We start from the raw sequence: 15,538 nt of genomic DNA, 5'->3' as shown, positions 1-15,538 counted from the left end.
TAATTTCTTACATTCTAAAGATTGTACCATTGTAATGTCACGAAAGACAAGGCTGATCACCAGGTATGAGAAGGTCAAACTCTTGTAGAAAACTAAGGCAAATCTGCTATCTAGTGGGCAGTATGTCTACTCTCCAACAATAGGCTCTGCGTTCAGACATGGATATTTAGTGAATGTCCTTGTGGGCGATGATTTTATTTATTTATTATTTTATTAATTTTTATTTCCTTCTATGGGCAAAAAAAGGAGGAGATAAAAGAAATGTGTTAACACTAGATTTGAAGACTTGTATATTGCATTTTTATAATGCATATTGTCTTCCCACTTGTATTTTCTTCCTTAGGAAATAAGAGGGAATCTTTAGAGAAAATAGCAGTACAAGGAATAAAACATTCATATCTATTATTATAGATTGGAAGGAGGAAAGGGCACGTGTCAAAATGGAATTTATACAGTTACTAAGAGATAATTATCTGAAGATGGAAAGGAAAGGACCAGGGGTTTGAGAGTGTTGGATCTGGTAATAGCATCAGAAAATCTATCTATAACTGCAGTAGCAACTCTTAACTCCAGCTGGAGAAAGTGACCATGCAGTCTTGTAATGGGAAGCTGCTCAATATGTGGAAATTTCAATCAAGAAAGGATTTATGTGGAACTACAAAGCTGGCAATTACAACAAACTTAGGAGGCAACTTGGGGCAGTGCCATGGCATAAAAAAAACTACATGGAATTGAATGTCATTAGTGCATGGGAAGTGGTCAAGGATTGTTTGAGCAACGCAGTATCTGAGTCCATACCCAGGGCCAGGAGGATAAACCAAGTAGGAATTAAGTGGATGACTAACAATATAAAGCAGGAGCTGCAAAAAAGAAAGCATTGTGGAAGGAATATAAACAACATCAGCATGCCCATGAGCAGTAATAAAACACAAGCAAGAAGTTATGCAAGTAGTATGGTTAAAAAAGACTAAATCAGAGAGAAAATTAGCTTAGCATGCCAAAGTAAGTTTAAAAGTTTTTTCGCTACATAGCAAGTAAGAGAAAGAATGAGTATGGAAAGAGCACTTTACTCAGTGCTGATGGTAGCAAAGTGATAGAAGCAGAAGAAATAGTTCAGTTACTAAGTGATTAATTTGCAAGAATGTGACAGACTGGTGAGAGCATTGAGATTCATAAACTGGAGGTACTCAGTATATTGAAAAATATCAATGTGAATACAGCAGTGGGCCTGGATGGCATTTCAGCTTGTGTGCTACAAGAATGTGCAAGTGAACTGAGAGTGCCTCTGATTAAGTTATTTAATCAGGTCTCAGCTCTGGCAAGGTTTCAAGGGAATGGAAAGAGGATAAGATAGTTCCACTACATAAAGGTGGCTCCAAAATGGTGGATATAGAAGTAGCAAATTATAGGCCAATTAATATCTCTGGAGTGATAGTTAAAATATTGGAAAAGTTGGTTAAAAGTAAAATTCAGGAATGGGTGGATAGGAATATAATACTCTATATGGGACAGCATGATTTTGTAAAGGGTTGGTCCTACCTCAGTAATTTATTCGCATCTTATAAGACGACAGCAGAATTGGATAAGGAAATGGCTCTGCTGGACTATGCAAAGATATTTGACCGAATATCTCATGTGGAAAGCTATTATATGAGGCAGGTGGCATGAATAAGGGGATGGCTGATAGACATCAGAGGGTGGTGTATGGTGGAATGGAATCAAGGCAAATGAGCATGACTAGTAGATTGCCCCAGAGCCCTGTACTAGGCCCATGACTCTTTAATTTGCCCATCAGTGATATAGAAGATTTGAAGGGAGATATTCAAATTGTTTGGAAACTAGGGAGGACAATAGTGGATGTAGATATCTTATAGGATGATTTAAATATATTGACAGTGTGGGCAAAGGAGAATGGTTGTCAATTCATTATTGTGAAATGTAAGGAAATGCACTTCAGTATTAAAAGATTATACCCTTCATATCATATGGATGATACTAGTGGATCTGGAGGTGATGGTGGATAGAGATTTGAAATTCAGAGGACATACCACAAGAGTTGGCAAAAAAAACTCAGAGGATTACATGGATGCTGAAGAACACATTGACAAGAAAAGATAGGGAGGTTTTATCCCTCTTTATAAGACTATGAATCGGCTACATTTTGACTACTGTGTACAGACTTGGTTATCTGCAATTTCTTGGGAATTGGGAGGTGGTGGAGAGGATTCAGAGATGAGTGACCAAGCTAGTGACAAGTCTGTGGAATGTTCCTCTATGAGGATAGGTTGAGGGTGTGTGGGTTGCAGAGTTTAGCTGACAGGCAGAGAAGAGTCCCTTTAAGACTTATAGACTCCCTTTAAGTTATTAAAGGGAGTCTATAAGATTGACATAGAAGAAATTTTTCAATACTTGGGGAGTAACAGGAAAACAAGGGGTCAGACTTGGAAGTTGTCTAAGAGTATGGTTAGTAAGGGTGTGTAGACTAGGTTCTTTACTTGGAGAGTGGTGAATGAGTGGAATGGATTACCAGAGATGGTTGTAAGCACCCCAACAGTGAATAGGTTTAAGATGTATGATAGCTCTTCTGTGATGGGTCTCTTTGACTCCATGAAGTGCCCATATAAATAATAATGATAAAAAAAAAATATTGAAATTGATCTAGAAGAGAATGGGGAAATGTTCAATTCAAAATCTGATGAACATTGTTCATTGAAATATTCATAATAAATGGAAACAGCAGAAATGAATGCCTATGTGAAAGAGAGTAGAGTGAATTAGCAAGAGATGAAGTCATCGATCAGCCTAATTGCTCGCTTTTGTACTGAGTTATTTTTAGGGAACCCCCTAAGATCACCATCCCAGATGTGAGAATAGCATTCAGTGGATGGACTTATGATTTATATAGAACTGATAATTCTTCATAGGCAAAATAGTTCCTAGAGTGAAAGAGAGAACCTAATTTTTTGGATGCTGAGAAAGTAATATTTTGTCATATATATTTCAAGGGAGGTTAGAGTAATCCCAGAAAGAGAGAGACATCTTTTCTAGAGATTTGCATGTCCTCAAAAGTAAGATTGGAAGAAAAGGATTCTTTTTAAATAAAAATAATACTTTGTGTTTTACTAGTATTGAAATCAATAGTGTTATCAGAATCCTATTGAATGGTGTGGAGATCAGAATTTACAATTGTCAGGTGTTATTTTAAAGTGATTTGTGCAAGACTTTGTAAATGAGGCAGACAGAGGACTGCAGTGTACTGTCATCAAAACTGTGTATTGGATGTGCAGTAAACTGAAAAAAGCCATTAATATATAGTAGGAGAAAGAACAGGACCTTCAGTAACACCAGCATTAATTACACTGCATAAGAATAATCAACCATCTGCCTTTATCTGTATGTCTGTACCAAAGGCTTGTAATTGAGTTGCAAGTCAGAAGATTAGACCATATGATGAAACCCTACTTTAATAAGCCTTTGTGCCAAACCTACTCAAATGCCATAGAGATAAGGAAGGGCAACCCCTCGAGATTCCCCAAACTTTTCTATGGCATTTGTCCAGAATTGGTTAACATAAGCAGAAGATCCCCCTGTGCGCTGGCAGTCATTTATAGTTAAGAGGCTTAATGATAGTTCATCATCATTAAATTCCTGCCATGTACCCTCAAGGGGTGTACAGGATATGATAGTACTACATGAAAAATTTACATCATTACTAACTTCCTATCTACAATTTTCCTCCAAATCAGTCTGTTACTTGTCAAGACTTCAACATTATCAGAGCTTATATTTCTATCATCTAAGGCACTTTGTACAGTATCAATTCACCTATATCTTGGTCTTCCTATGGGTCATTTTCCTGCCAGCTTGGCAGAGAACACTTGTTTTGCTAATCTTTCCTCGCCCATTCTATTTAGGTGATCATACCACCTGAGATTAGCTCTGCTAACGCATTCCTGGATGCTGACAATGTCAAGTTCTTTCCTAATATCCTCGTTTTTAATATGATATTGCCATTGATGCCATCTGTTGACACCTGATCTTTCTCAGGACTCATATCTGTGTCTAGTCTTTGGTCAATTTTTTTTTACTTCTGACCCAGCTCTCAGATCCATAAGTTAAAACTGATTTGAACACTGTCTTGTATACAGCTAATTTAGTGTTCCGACTAATTTCTCTCTTATTCCATATGAATTTATTCATTTGACTTCCTACCATATCAGCTTTGTCTAATTCCATATTTAATTTACCATCTTTACTAAAAATAGTGCCTAAGTAGCTGAAATGTTTTACTTGTTCCACACATTCTCCGTTCACAACGCAGTTGACATTTTCAACGATTCTGCCTATTTTCATTGTTTTTGTCTTTTTATTGCTGACCTTCATACCATATCTATTACAACAGTTATTCAATTTAGTCAGGGAATCTTGGAGACTTGTAGCAGATTTATTTAGAAGTATAACATCATCTGCATAAAGCAAAGAGCTCACATTAGCATCTCCAATTTTGATATCATGTTTAATACTACTTTCCTTCATAATGTGATCCATATAGATAATAACAGAGGGGATAATGTACATCCTTGTCTCATACCAGATTTAACATTAAACCATCTTCTTGTATTTCCTTCAATTCTAACTGCTGACTTGCAGCACAAATACAAACTAAGTATTGCTTGATATATTGCCCCATTGACAAAATATAACTGTAGCGTATTGAATAGCTTCTTTCTTGGCACCTTGTCGTATGCCTTTTCCAGATTGACAAAACTTAAATATAGATCTTTATTATATTCCCATGCTTTCTCAACTATTTGTCATAAAGTGAAGATCTGATCTTTATAGCCTCTATTTGGCCTGAAACCAGCTTGTTCTTCACTGAGCTTTTCTTCCACAATTATTCTCAACCGTTTCTCAAGTATACTTGCATGTGTCTTACCAGGAACACTCAGTAATGAAATGCCCCTGTAATTCTCACATTCAGTTTTATTTCCCTTTTTATATATGGGTATGATGAGAGCTCTACTGCAATCATCGAGAATTCGTCCCTCTGTCCAGGCTTTCTGAACTATGCAGTGCAGCTACTGTAAGACTTTTATGCCACCATACTTCAGCATTTCTTCAACAACCTCCAGAATATCTTACCTCCTTCTTGATATTTATTTTCTATGTTCTTGCCAAATTCCTCCCATGACTTTTGTTTAGCTAGTTTTACACGGTATTTAGCTTTCTTACATTTGTCTCTGTATTCTCTAAGAGCACAAGCGGATTTATTTGACAGGAACTTTTAATATGCTTTCTTCGTTTCCTTCACTGCCTCTTTAACTTCCTGTGTCCACCATGGAGTTGAGTTTTCTATCCTTGCAGACAACCTCACCACATGCCTCTCTGGCTGTATCTCCAAGGTTTGGTTGCTGTTCTCAAACTCTTTCATTTTTTCTTCAATAATTTTTGTGTATTTTAGTCTACAGTTCATATCTGAGAGCTGCTCAACTTTTATTCGCTTTAAAACTTTCTTACATGTTATTCTTTTTAATATGAAATTCAGTTTTATGCCTGCTCAAGACTAAATGGTGATCACTTCCAATTTCATATCCTCTGTACACTCTGGTGTTCTTCACCAGGGAGAAGACATCACTATCAACAATAACATTGAGACTTTTCTTATTCCTTGCCTCTTCTCTCCATGTGAATTTGTGCACATTTTTATGTTGAAACATTGTGTTAGTAATAACCAGTTCCATGACCTGAGCAGAAATCAAACAGGTATTTGCCATTATTATTAGCTTTGCTCTTTTTTCCAAATTTTCCAAAAATATTTTTGTATGTCTGATAATCATTTCCTACTCTGCTGTTTAGATCCCCAACAAGGACCAACTTTTCCTTTTTCATTGTGTCAGCTGTTTTCTCTAAAGCCTCAAAAAATTCCTCCACTTCTATCTTAGTAGAACCTTATGTGGGACTATAGGCTCAAATAAGTCTCATTGTCCAGTTCCTCATTCTCATATTTGCCCACATTTCTCTACTTGAGGATCCTGCCATTCACAAAGGTTAACCTCGTATTTAGTGTTGCTGGCTACTCCTTGTTTTCCTTGATTGTCATTGCCTGAATATAACATTTTATATTTATTGCTCAGAAAAGATCTCACCAGTTTTTGTCTTTTTTGTTTCAGTCACCCCTATTATGTTGATCTGGTACTTATCTAATTCCTCAGCTAGGTCCATTTCTTTACCATTCAGGCTTCTTATGTTGATAGTACCAATCTTTAACTCTGATGATGTTGAATTTGGGTGTGTTTTCAGGGCCTTGTTTAACTGGGTGATGCCCCAGCTGGCATGAAATTTTGTCATGTTGTACCATCATTTTGTATTTTGGTTTAACTGATAAGAATACAATTTGCTCGGCTAAATCCCAAACTGCCAGTTCTTCGTCGTTCGTTCCATAACCAGGTAGATACCCAACAGTGTGCACCATGAGAAGGTAAGGATTGGACATTAGGTCAGAAGCCCTGGTCGGTTCTCTGCATTCCTTTAAAGGCTATGTGGAGGTCTTCTCTCAGTTATATAGCTTTGACCCTTAAGCAATCCCTTAAGTACTTTAGTTTAGTGAGTTAATTGTTTTCTCTATTACTTTTTACTTTTGAAATAACTGAAGTTGACTGAAACTGATTTTTCACTCTTACTAATGGGGTCGAATATGATCTAAATTCCAGTTTGCAGGATATATACTGTCACCTTTTTTTTTTTTAATTCTCTCATATTGATATAATACTATATGCAATTGAAGAAATGCCATCATTACTGGGAGACTTTGGAATACATTTTGGATGAGATTGTTCTTATCTCTTGTGAAAAATAAGAGGAGCATTGAATATTGTATACTAGGAATGATAGGAAAACATTTACCAAGATCGTCTTTGCAAGAATTTAAATAAATTCTTGCAAAGACAATCTTGGTAGAATTTAAATAAAAATAAGAGGCTCAGGGATTGATTTTATCTGTGGCTAATGATGCAATGGAACTATTCAAGTGCAAAAGAGATGGAAGTATGTTTGGACAAAAGTTATGGCTAATCTCTTTTGGCAAGAGACAACTGGAAAGCATGATTGCAATTGACACAATGTACATTTCTTGTGTGCATTTCCTGGTGTGAAATACCTTATTCATTGGACTCTCATGTAGTTTGAATAAAGTTCTGTATTTGGTCTATAGAGCAGGGTTTCTAAATTATTTAATCCTTACCCTATCCACACTATTAATACAAAGTAACATAGGCTTAAACAGCTTTGCAGATTCACTGAAAGGAGGATACCATCTGGACCAGATCCAGATGGTATCCTTCCATTGAGCCCAAAATTTGCTCCAGAATTAATACTAGTCCTGTATCATCTATTGCAAGCTTTCCTGTTTGTGTGGTGTCTGTCCCACAGAATGTGAAAGCAAGCCTATATTCAGCTCAGCCAAAAGGAGATAAGACATCTATCAGAAACTGTCATCCCATTACCGTCTCAGTTTTCTCAAAAACAATGTTGGTCATCATCAGTTAACATTACCACGTTGAGGCCCACCAGTTAATTACCAGTCACTAGTATGGATTCTGCCAGGTAGTTTGAATAAAGTTCTGTGTTTGGTCTGTAGAGCTTTTTGCCCTATAGACCAAACTATTTGCTTGCTTCACAGCAAATCTTCTAGCTATCTTTACCTACTTTGGACACACACACACCATGGAAAGGTTTAGAAAAGTTGTTGTTTTTGATCCAGATTGGTCTAGCATAGAGGCCTACTTACAAAACTACCATCTTAGTGGCCATACTTTTTTACCTGAATTGCCAGTTACCTATCTGGTCCTTCACTACATGTCATGGTGGTTTACCTTGATGCTTTGTACTTTTGCCATGTGCTGACCTTTTCTCTCTAATCTCTGTCTGTCCATAGTTTGTTGAATGGCAGCACACTCCATTCATCTTATTTACTTGATAAACCTCTTTATAGTTCATGCTTAAATTTAAAACTTCATAATCCTCTATAGCCAATGCTTTAAACTCATTCCCTTGCCATTTTCCAGTGAATGTCGGCAGTGCCAAAACACAATTTGATAATATGCAGATCTCTAGTCAAGAATCAGTTTTCTCTTCTTTGACCAACATATCCTTTTCTGACACAAGCACATTATATTCACAGATTCTTCCAGCTTTCAAAAAACTTCTCTTTTTATTAGACTATTGATCTCCAATCCAACCTTAAATTATTTCTCTCATATCTGTAAGTTTTTTGAATAATATTAATGATTGAGCTCTCCTCCTGCATTTAATATCAATTATTATAAAATACACTATAATTTCAGTTATTTTCTTTTCTATCAAAGAAAAGTCACAGTGCATACTAAGAACGATCTTGAAATGCGACTGTAAATGACTTGTGTATCTAGATCCCACAATAAAAGGAAAGTAATGAAATGTGTAATATGTCATTTATGATGAACAATGTATTTATTTAAATATATGTGGTGGGAGATGGAGTTCATCACCCAGTGTGAGACCACTGTCCCACTTATTGGAGCCTGAAATAGCTTGAAAAGGTTTCATTTGGTCTCTAGAGTGAGATTTCTGGACTATGTAAAAAATAAGTGAATATATATATATATGTGTGTGTGTGTAGAAAGTTTTTTACCTTGGGTATAATGTATGTTACCACGAGTTGCCTAGACTTGCACTGCTTTGCGGATCACTTAGACTTACACTATGTGCAGGTGCAAACTTGACTTATTTGTCTGTTTGCTTACTTGGGAAATGAAGTAAAACCAGGTTTAAAATAGCTTGGCATCTTTAACATACATATATATATATATAAAATGGAAAATTCATGGTATGAATGTACTATAGGTTTATAAATAAAAACCTATCATGGGTGGGAGCAACATAATATATATATATATATATATATATATATTTAAAATAACATTAAATCATTTTCTTTCTTGTTCATTATTAAAATGAAATTAAATCTTATTTTTCAGGCTGTTGCAGATATTATTCGTACATGTTTGGGTCCTCGAGCCATGTTAAAGGTGAGAGAGCTTAGCTCACTTTTCAGATATAATTTTAATAGTGTTTTCATTAGATTGATGAAACAAATAACAGTGGAGTTAATGATTATAAGAAACAGTGTGCAATTAGACATTTAACATTATTGAAACAGATTGTAATATACAATAAGTGACCAGTTTATTAGGTATATATCCCTGTCATCAGTATCTCATATTCCTTCCATGCTACATGGAAGGAAATATTAGATGGGTACTTATCAGCAAAATAATGTGTTTTTAGTGTATATGGGCAATTTAGCACACACATTCACATTGATAAGTGATTTTGAGGGAAGAGTCAGATGTGACAGTGCAAATATTGCAGAATCTGCCACCCTGCAATGTTTATATGCACACACACTAAGCACCAAGAGAATGCCCCCCCCAATCAGAAAACATACAGACAGTGGAAATTCTCTGGCTGGTGCTATCTTGTTCAGGAGAGAGACTGAAAAAAAAAGGTTTATGTCTAACAAACTAGAGTCAGTGAAATGGCAGCACAGAATTAAGATGTCTGTCTGTCTGCAGAAGAGTATATTGTACATAGGGGCAACAAAATAAAACCACACTCAGTTTCACACATCTCATCTAAGAATAGTCAAGTGCAAATGACACTGAAATCTTTTAGGGAAAAGTCAACTTGTGATATGAATCCTAGTTTCCATTGGTTCATTCTGATTTCGGAGCCAGGTTATGGCAACGACAATGAAATCAATGTACCATTATGACAGCATTCTTTCTTGTCACATGTTAGGTTTCCCCTGACACCAGTGTAATAATGTGTATATTTCACATTAGCATTGCTGCTGGTCAAGTGCAGCCATTTATGCCCACAGTCTAATAAAGTTTTTTTCTGGAAGGATAATGTACTGTCACAAAATACAGATCATTCAGGAAGAATAGTCTCTCAGGAGCAGAAGGATAAATTTATCTTCATTGACTTGCTCAGTACTTTTTGTTACTCCCACTCATGGAAGGCTGTAAACCTATAGCATATTACCATGGGTGAGGTAAGACTTTATTATTTATTTATCTGGAAAATCTGCTCTGGAGACCAAACATGGAACTTTTTTTCTTAGCCAGTTGATTTCTTTTATGTCTGGTATCATTTTTACTGAGTTTATCCAAAGACTTCTATAATTTTCTGAATTGTGCATATCATTATTATTCCTTTCAGTAAGTGTAAAAAAAAAAATTATTTAATCCATTCACTAAGAAGTGGTATTTAGCTATGACCTATTTTGGTTGTGTTAGCCACATTACTGTTTTGAAATCATAATTGTGACAGTTGTGCTATAGCAAACATTTTAGAAGTGTTTTTCTGATATAGAGAATGACTGAACAGAAGTCCTCAGTGGATTATACAGTATGTTGCAAAAAGAAAATGCATACTTACTAAGTGTGTACTTTATTATTTCGTGAAAATTTAATCTGGGTGCTAGAAATCAACTGAGCTGAAGAACACTATAAGAAAAACTTAAATATAATTGTTTTGTCAAGCAAGTATTCAAAGGAATAGAAATAAAATAAGTGCTGAAAGTTCTATGTTATAGATTTATTTTCATACCTAAGACTGATGTGTTTTGTTAATTTGTTCTGTATTTAATGTTAGAATTGAAAGTATCAGCATAACTTATGTTTCTTATTAGCAAATTTATATCACTGGAGGAACAGTTTTGTACAGTAAACATTTCCTTGAAAAGAAATGCATTGTGTTTTAACCAATTTCAAACTGTTAGTTCTCTAACTTTTCAATTATGAAGTCCTTTTTGTTTTGATATCTGATAATTGTCTGTCGTCTGGCCACATACTATATAAAAGTTAATTGTATCTTAGAACACAGTAATACTACACCTATGGGTGGGGAGAGAATTCTTTTTTAAGTTATTAATGAACCATGATCCAGGTAGCAAACTTTTAGATATTACATTTATTCAGTTTGCCATACAATAAATAGCTTTCCTTGTATATTTCAGCTGCTTTTAAAACTTCTAATTTTCCTTCTTGTTAATAATATCCTCATTTTCTGCTTTGAATGAAACTTTGTAATCCTTTTTGTCATCTGGCTGTATGTATGCCACATAAAAATTGATTCTTTCTTGAACATGTTAACACTCTTGCAGTATGAGATAAAATTCAGTTTGGAAAAGAAAATTTTCTTCTTGATACCAAACTGAAAAATGCATGAAACTGATTGGTAAACTATTTAGTGTATCCTAATCAGCACCTACTGGAGGATGTATTCAAAAAGACTGTTAGCATCCTTCTCAAAAATAAGAATAATTATTAATAGAAGAAGAAGAAGAATACAGAAGAAGAAATTGTCCATTTGCTCATTCTCTTGTATCAAGAACTAACAACAGTTGTAGATTATTTTTCAAGCACTTATGTCAAAGAAATCTCTGAATGAATGAAAAATCCCAGAAAAAATTCTTTTTATCAGACCAGTTAAAAACAGGTATCATCTTTCTTTCTTGCTGTTCACTAGACAGGTTTTTATCTCATCCATGTGATTCTATTCAGCTTTATTGCATTGTTTTGAACTAATTGATAAACTGGCCAAAATTTGACTTGAAGAGCAACAATTATATCTGTTTAATGAGCACTTGTATGTCCAGCAGACCATATGATCAACATCAAGTGTAAAATAAATGAAGAATTTTGCCTAGAAGAAAACTTGCGCTCAGTTATATATTTGTACTAATACATCTCTTTTGCATAGTAAATGACATGTAAACTGTTATATTATTCATCATGTTTCGGATCAAAGTTTGATGGGACAGAAAGAAGATATTAAGTTATAGTTTTTTTGTATTAACTAGCAATATCTGTGAAGTTTTAGGGAATATTCTGAGTTTTCAGAGCAAGATAGCATTTGTACAAAATGTGCTGTGTCAACTTGGTTGACATACTTAATGTGTTAAATATAATTAAATGAGAAAGTACTCTAAATAGAAGGCATGCTCTTCGGTCAATGTAAAAAGTTCTTTTCCCTAAATATAGATTATTATTAAAATTTATAGTGATAAGATAAATAGCCATTCTTATCATATGATTGGCATTGACCAATAAAAATATATCAAAATCAGTTAACATAAATTCCACAATTTTAAACTCTTGTCCTTTATCCTTTACAGATAGTTATAAATTTTCTAGACACTTAAATTTATTTTAGTATGTTTATAGACCTTGGTTTTCATCAACAGTGCTCCAGTATTGTATTTTAGAGGGTATTATTTGTAGATATAAATGACAAAAGCCAGTGATTTTAGGAATCCTGTATGAAGTTCCAAAATCCCTTATATAGGAAAAAGGTCACCTAATTGAGATAGAAAAAGTTAAAAATAGAAAAAAGTTCTGTATATTGTACAATAATCAATTCACAGCAGCATGTCTAATTGCTCTGGTGTGTCATATATTTTAATTTTTCCTAAGTTTAGGAAGCTAGTCTGCAGTTGTACAACTTCAGTTGGTCATCTGAAATAACTCCATATTTTTAATGTGTTACAGTGTGCACAATTTGACCAATGTATTACAGCCTACAAATGATTATGCAACAGTCTATGTTTAAGGAAGATGACTTACTACCATTTCACTGAAAGGAAATTTGCTTTCTGTTTACAGTGTACTTTCTCATTTCATTATATTTAACACATTCATTCATTCTGGGGAATGTATAGTATATGGCAGGGACTCTTTTAGATGCTGAGTAAGTTATTTTTCCATGGCAAAATCATTTTAAAAATTGAAATGGTAATGTATATAACATCCTGAAAAAAATGTTTAAATTGTTTAATGTTTACTTATAGAAAATTTACAGTAGTTCAAAATTGAATTTCATATAGAAAAGAATAACATGTAAGAAAGTTTTAAAGCAAATAAAAGTTGAGCAGCTCTCAGATGTGAACTGTAGACTAAAATACACAAAGATTATTGAAGAAAAAATGAAAGAGTTTGAGAACAAGAACGAAACCTTGGAGATTCAGTGGCAAACCTTGAAGAAAACCCTGATTGATTCGGCTAGAGTAATTATTCGGCTAGGCATGTAGTGAGGGTGACTGCAAGGATATAAAACTCAGCCCTCCATGGACACAGGAAGTTAAAGAGGCAGTGAAGGAAAAGAAGAAAGCATATCAAAAGTTCCTGGCAAATAAGTCAGCTTGTGCTCTTAGAGAATACAGAGACAAATGTAAGAAAGCTAAATACTGTGTACAACTAGCTCAACAAAAGTCATGGGAGGACTTTGGCAAGAACATAGAAAATAAATATCAAGAAGGTGGTAAGATATTCTGGAAGTTGTTGAAGAAGCTTAGAAATGGAGGAAAGAGTGCTATAAAAGGAGTTAGAGGTGATAAAGGTGACATGAAAACAGGAGAAAAAGATATCCTTGAAGTATGGAGTAATTACTTTGAATAACTACTAAATGAAACAAGCAGTGATAGCATGGTGGTAAAAAAACACTCAACAGGCATGCAGTCAGGAATAGATATCCATACTTGAAGTAGAAAAATCCATCAAAGGCTTGAAATGTGGAAAGGCAGCAGGAGTAGATGATATTCGACCAGAAATGCTGAAGTATGATGGTATAAAAGTCTTACAGTGGCTGCACTGCATAGTTCAGAATGCCTGGACAGAGAGACAAATTCCTGATGATTGGAATAGCGCTCTGATAGTACTCATATATAAAAAGGGAAATTAAAACTGAATGTGAGAATTACAGAGGTATTTCCCTACTGAGTGTTCCATGCACGATTTATGCCTATATACTTGAGAAACAGGTGAGAAGAATTATGGAAGAAAAGCTTGCTGAACAACAAGCTGGATTCAGGCCAAATAGAGACTGTCAGAATCAGATCTTCACTTTACTACAATTAGTTGAGAAAGCTTGGGAATATAACAAAGATCTGTATTTAAGTTTTGTCGATCTGGAAAAGGCATACGACAAGGTGCCAAGAGAGAGATGCTATTCAATACACTACAGTTATATGGTGTCAGTGGGGCATTATATCAGCAGTACTTGTCTTTATTTAGGTTGTAAGTCAGCAGTTAGAATTGAAGGAAGTACAGGAAGATGGTTTAATGTTAAATCTGGTGTGAGACAAGGATGTACAATATCCCCTCTGTTATTCATTATCTATATGGATCACATTATGAAGGAAAGTGGTACTGGAGATGAACTAAATTAACTATTGCCCTCTCCACTTTAGCATCATCAGCAAACTGGAAATTTTGCCTCTAATCGTTCCCAGTATCATTAATATACAAATTGAACAGCATCTCAGGAGTGCACCACTGGTTACTTCCTTCTCCCCCCTGATTCAGCTCTGCTACATAACACTATCCAGTGATGTAGTGGTCCCTGGTAATATCCTGAGTGTGTGTGTGGGAGGGGGAAGGAGTCATTCAGTATATCTTGACATAATATAATAATATATCTTATGACAGTATAAGAGGTACTGCTGTTCATTGTGCATAATATCTAGTGCTTTTAATGCTTTTTATTTTATAGATGTAATTTTTACATCTATAGTACAGCAGTACTAGTAATGAGAAAGTGTTAGGGACAGATACTTATATATCTGTGTGAGTATATGTATATATAATACATCAATAAAATATGAGTAATAATTAAAAAATAACATGTAAAAAAAGTTGAAAAATGTTATGTATGTGCTATATTTGTATATTGAATAAGAATATAACACTATAAATCATTTTTATTGTATATACCTTAGAAAGTTTGTTAAAACTACTCTTCAATTGGTTCTTAAAGAACTTTTTTCAAATCATGGTTTTCATTTATGCCAGTTTCTAACTTTTTACTGTGTCTGCATTTTATACCATGGCTTATTGAGATTCACTAATCTTGTAGTGAATAGAGGAAAGAAAAATTCCAGTGTCCACATTATATTCAAACCCACAATGTATTAATCAAACCAACAACCACTGTATTTGTGAAATTTTCACAGGTAGAAAATTATGTTGTTGAAGTAAGCTAGGATTGATTATACAGAATTCAGAATTTTTTTTTGAATTTATATATATGAGGGTTGTTTGAAAAGTTTGGTAAATAAGTTAAACACATTATTTTGGAAAAAATCACCTTTATTTCTCATCAGTGTCTACACATTTGGTCCAGTGAGTTTCCAATTTTTTCATCTCATCTGCCAAATTGTGCAAAATAGTCATTGATGGCCTTGATGACATCCTCGTTCGAAGAAACTTTTTTTCCCACCGAGCCAAATTTTTAAGTTTGGGAACAAGTAGTAGTCACAGAGGGCCAAGTCCGGAGAATATGGTGGATGCGGAACCAATTCGCACCTCAATTCATGCAATTTTGCCATTGCAACAGCCGATGTGTGAGACGGCATTGTCTTGATGAAAGAGCACTTTTTTTGTGTGCCAATCTTGGCCATTTTTCTTCACTTCTTCTTTTAAATGGTCCAACAATGATG

General features: G+C 34.6%; 2 protein-coding genes across 2 annotated transcripts in view; one reads left to right on the top strand and one right to left on the bottom strand.

The window, feature by feature from the left end:
• CCT3 (chaperonin containing TCP1 subunit 3) overlaps window positions 1-15,538 on the top strand; it is a 226,398-nt gene that overhangs the window by 9,906 nt on the left and 200,954 nt on the right. The window contains exon 3 of the mRNA XM_090402340.1: window positions 9,015-9,065. Coding sequence (XP_090258466.1) covers window positions 9,015-9,065 — 51 coding nt within the window. The remainder of the gene's footprint in view (window positions 1-9,014; window positions 9,066-15,538) is intronic.
• Window positions 1-15,538, bottom strand: part of Mctp (multiple C2 domain and transmembrane region protein) — a 642,744-nt gene that overhangs the window by 607,970 nt on the left and 19,236 nt on the right. The gene's annotated exons all lie outside the window — the stretch shown is intronic.

This window comes from Typopeltis vanoorti, chromosome 13 (genome assembly GCF_054136105.1).
Source record: "Typopeltis vanoorti isolate ZY-2024b chromosome 13, IOZ_Tvanoo_1.0, whole genome shotgun sequence".
Taxonomy (NCBI): Eukaryota; Metazoa; Arthropoda; class Arachnida; order Uropygi; family Thelyphonidae; genus Typopeltis; species Typopeltis vanoorti.
Note: the sequence above shows the minus strand (reverse complement) of the source record. Positions and strands in the feature narration are given on the sequence as shown.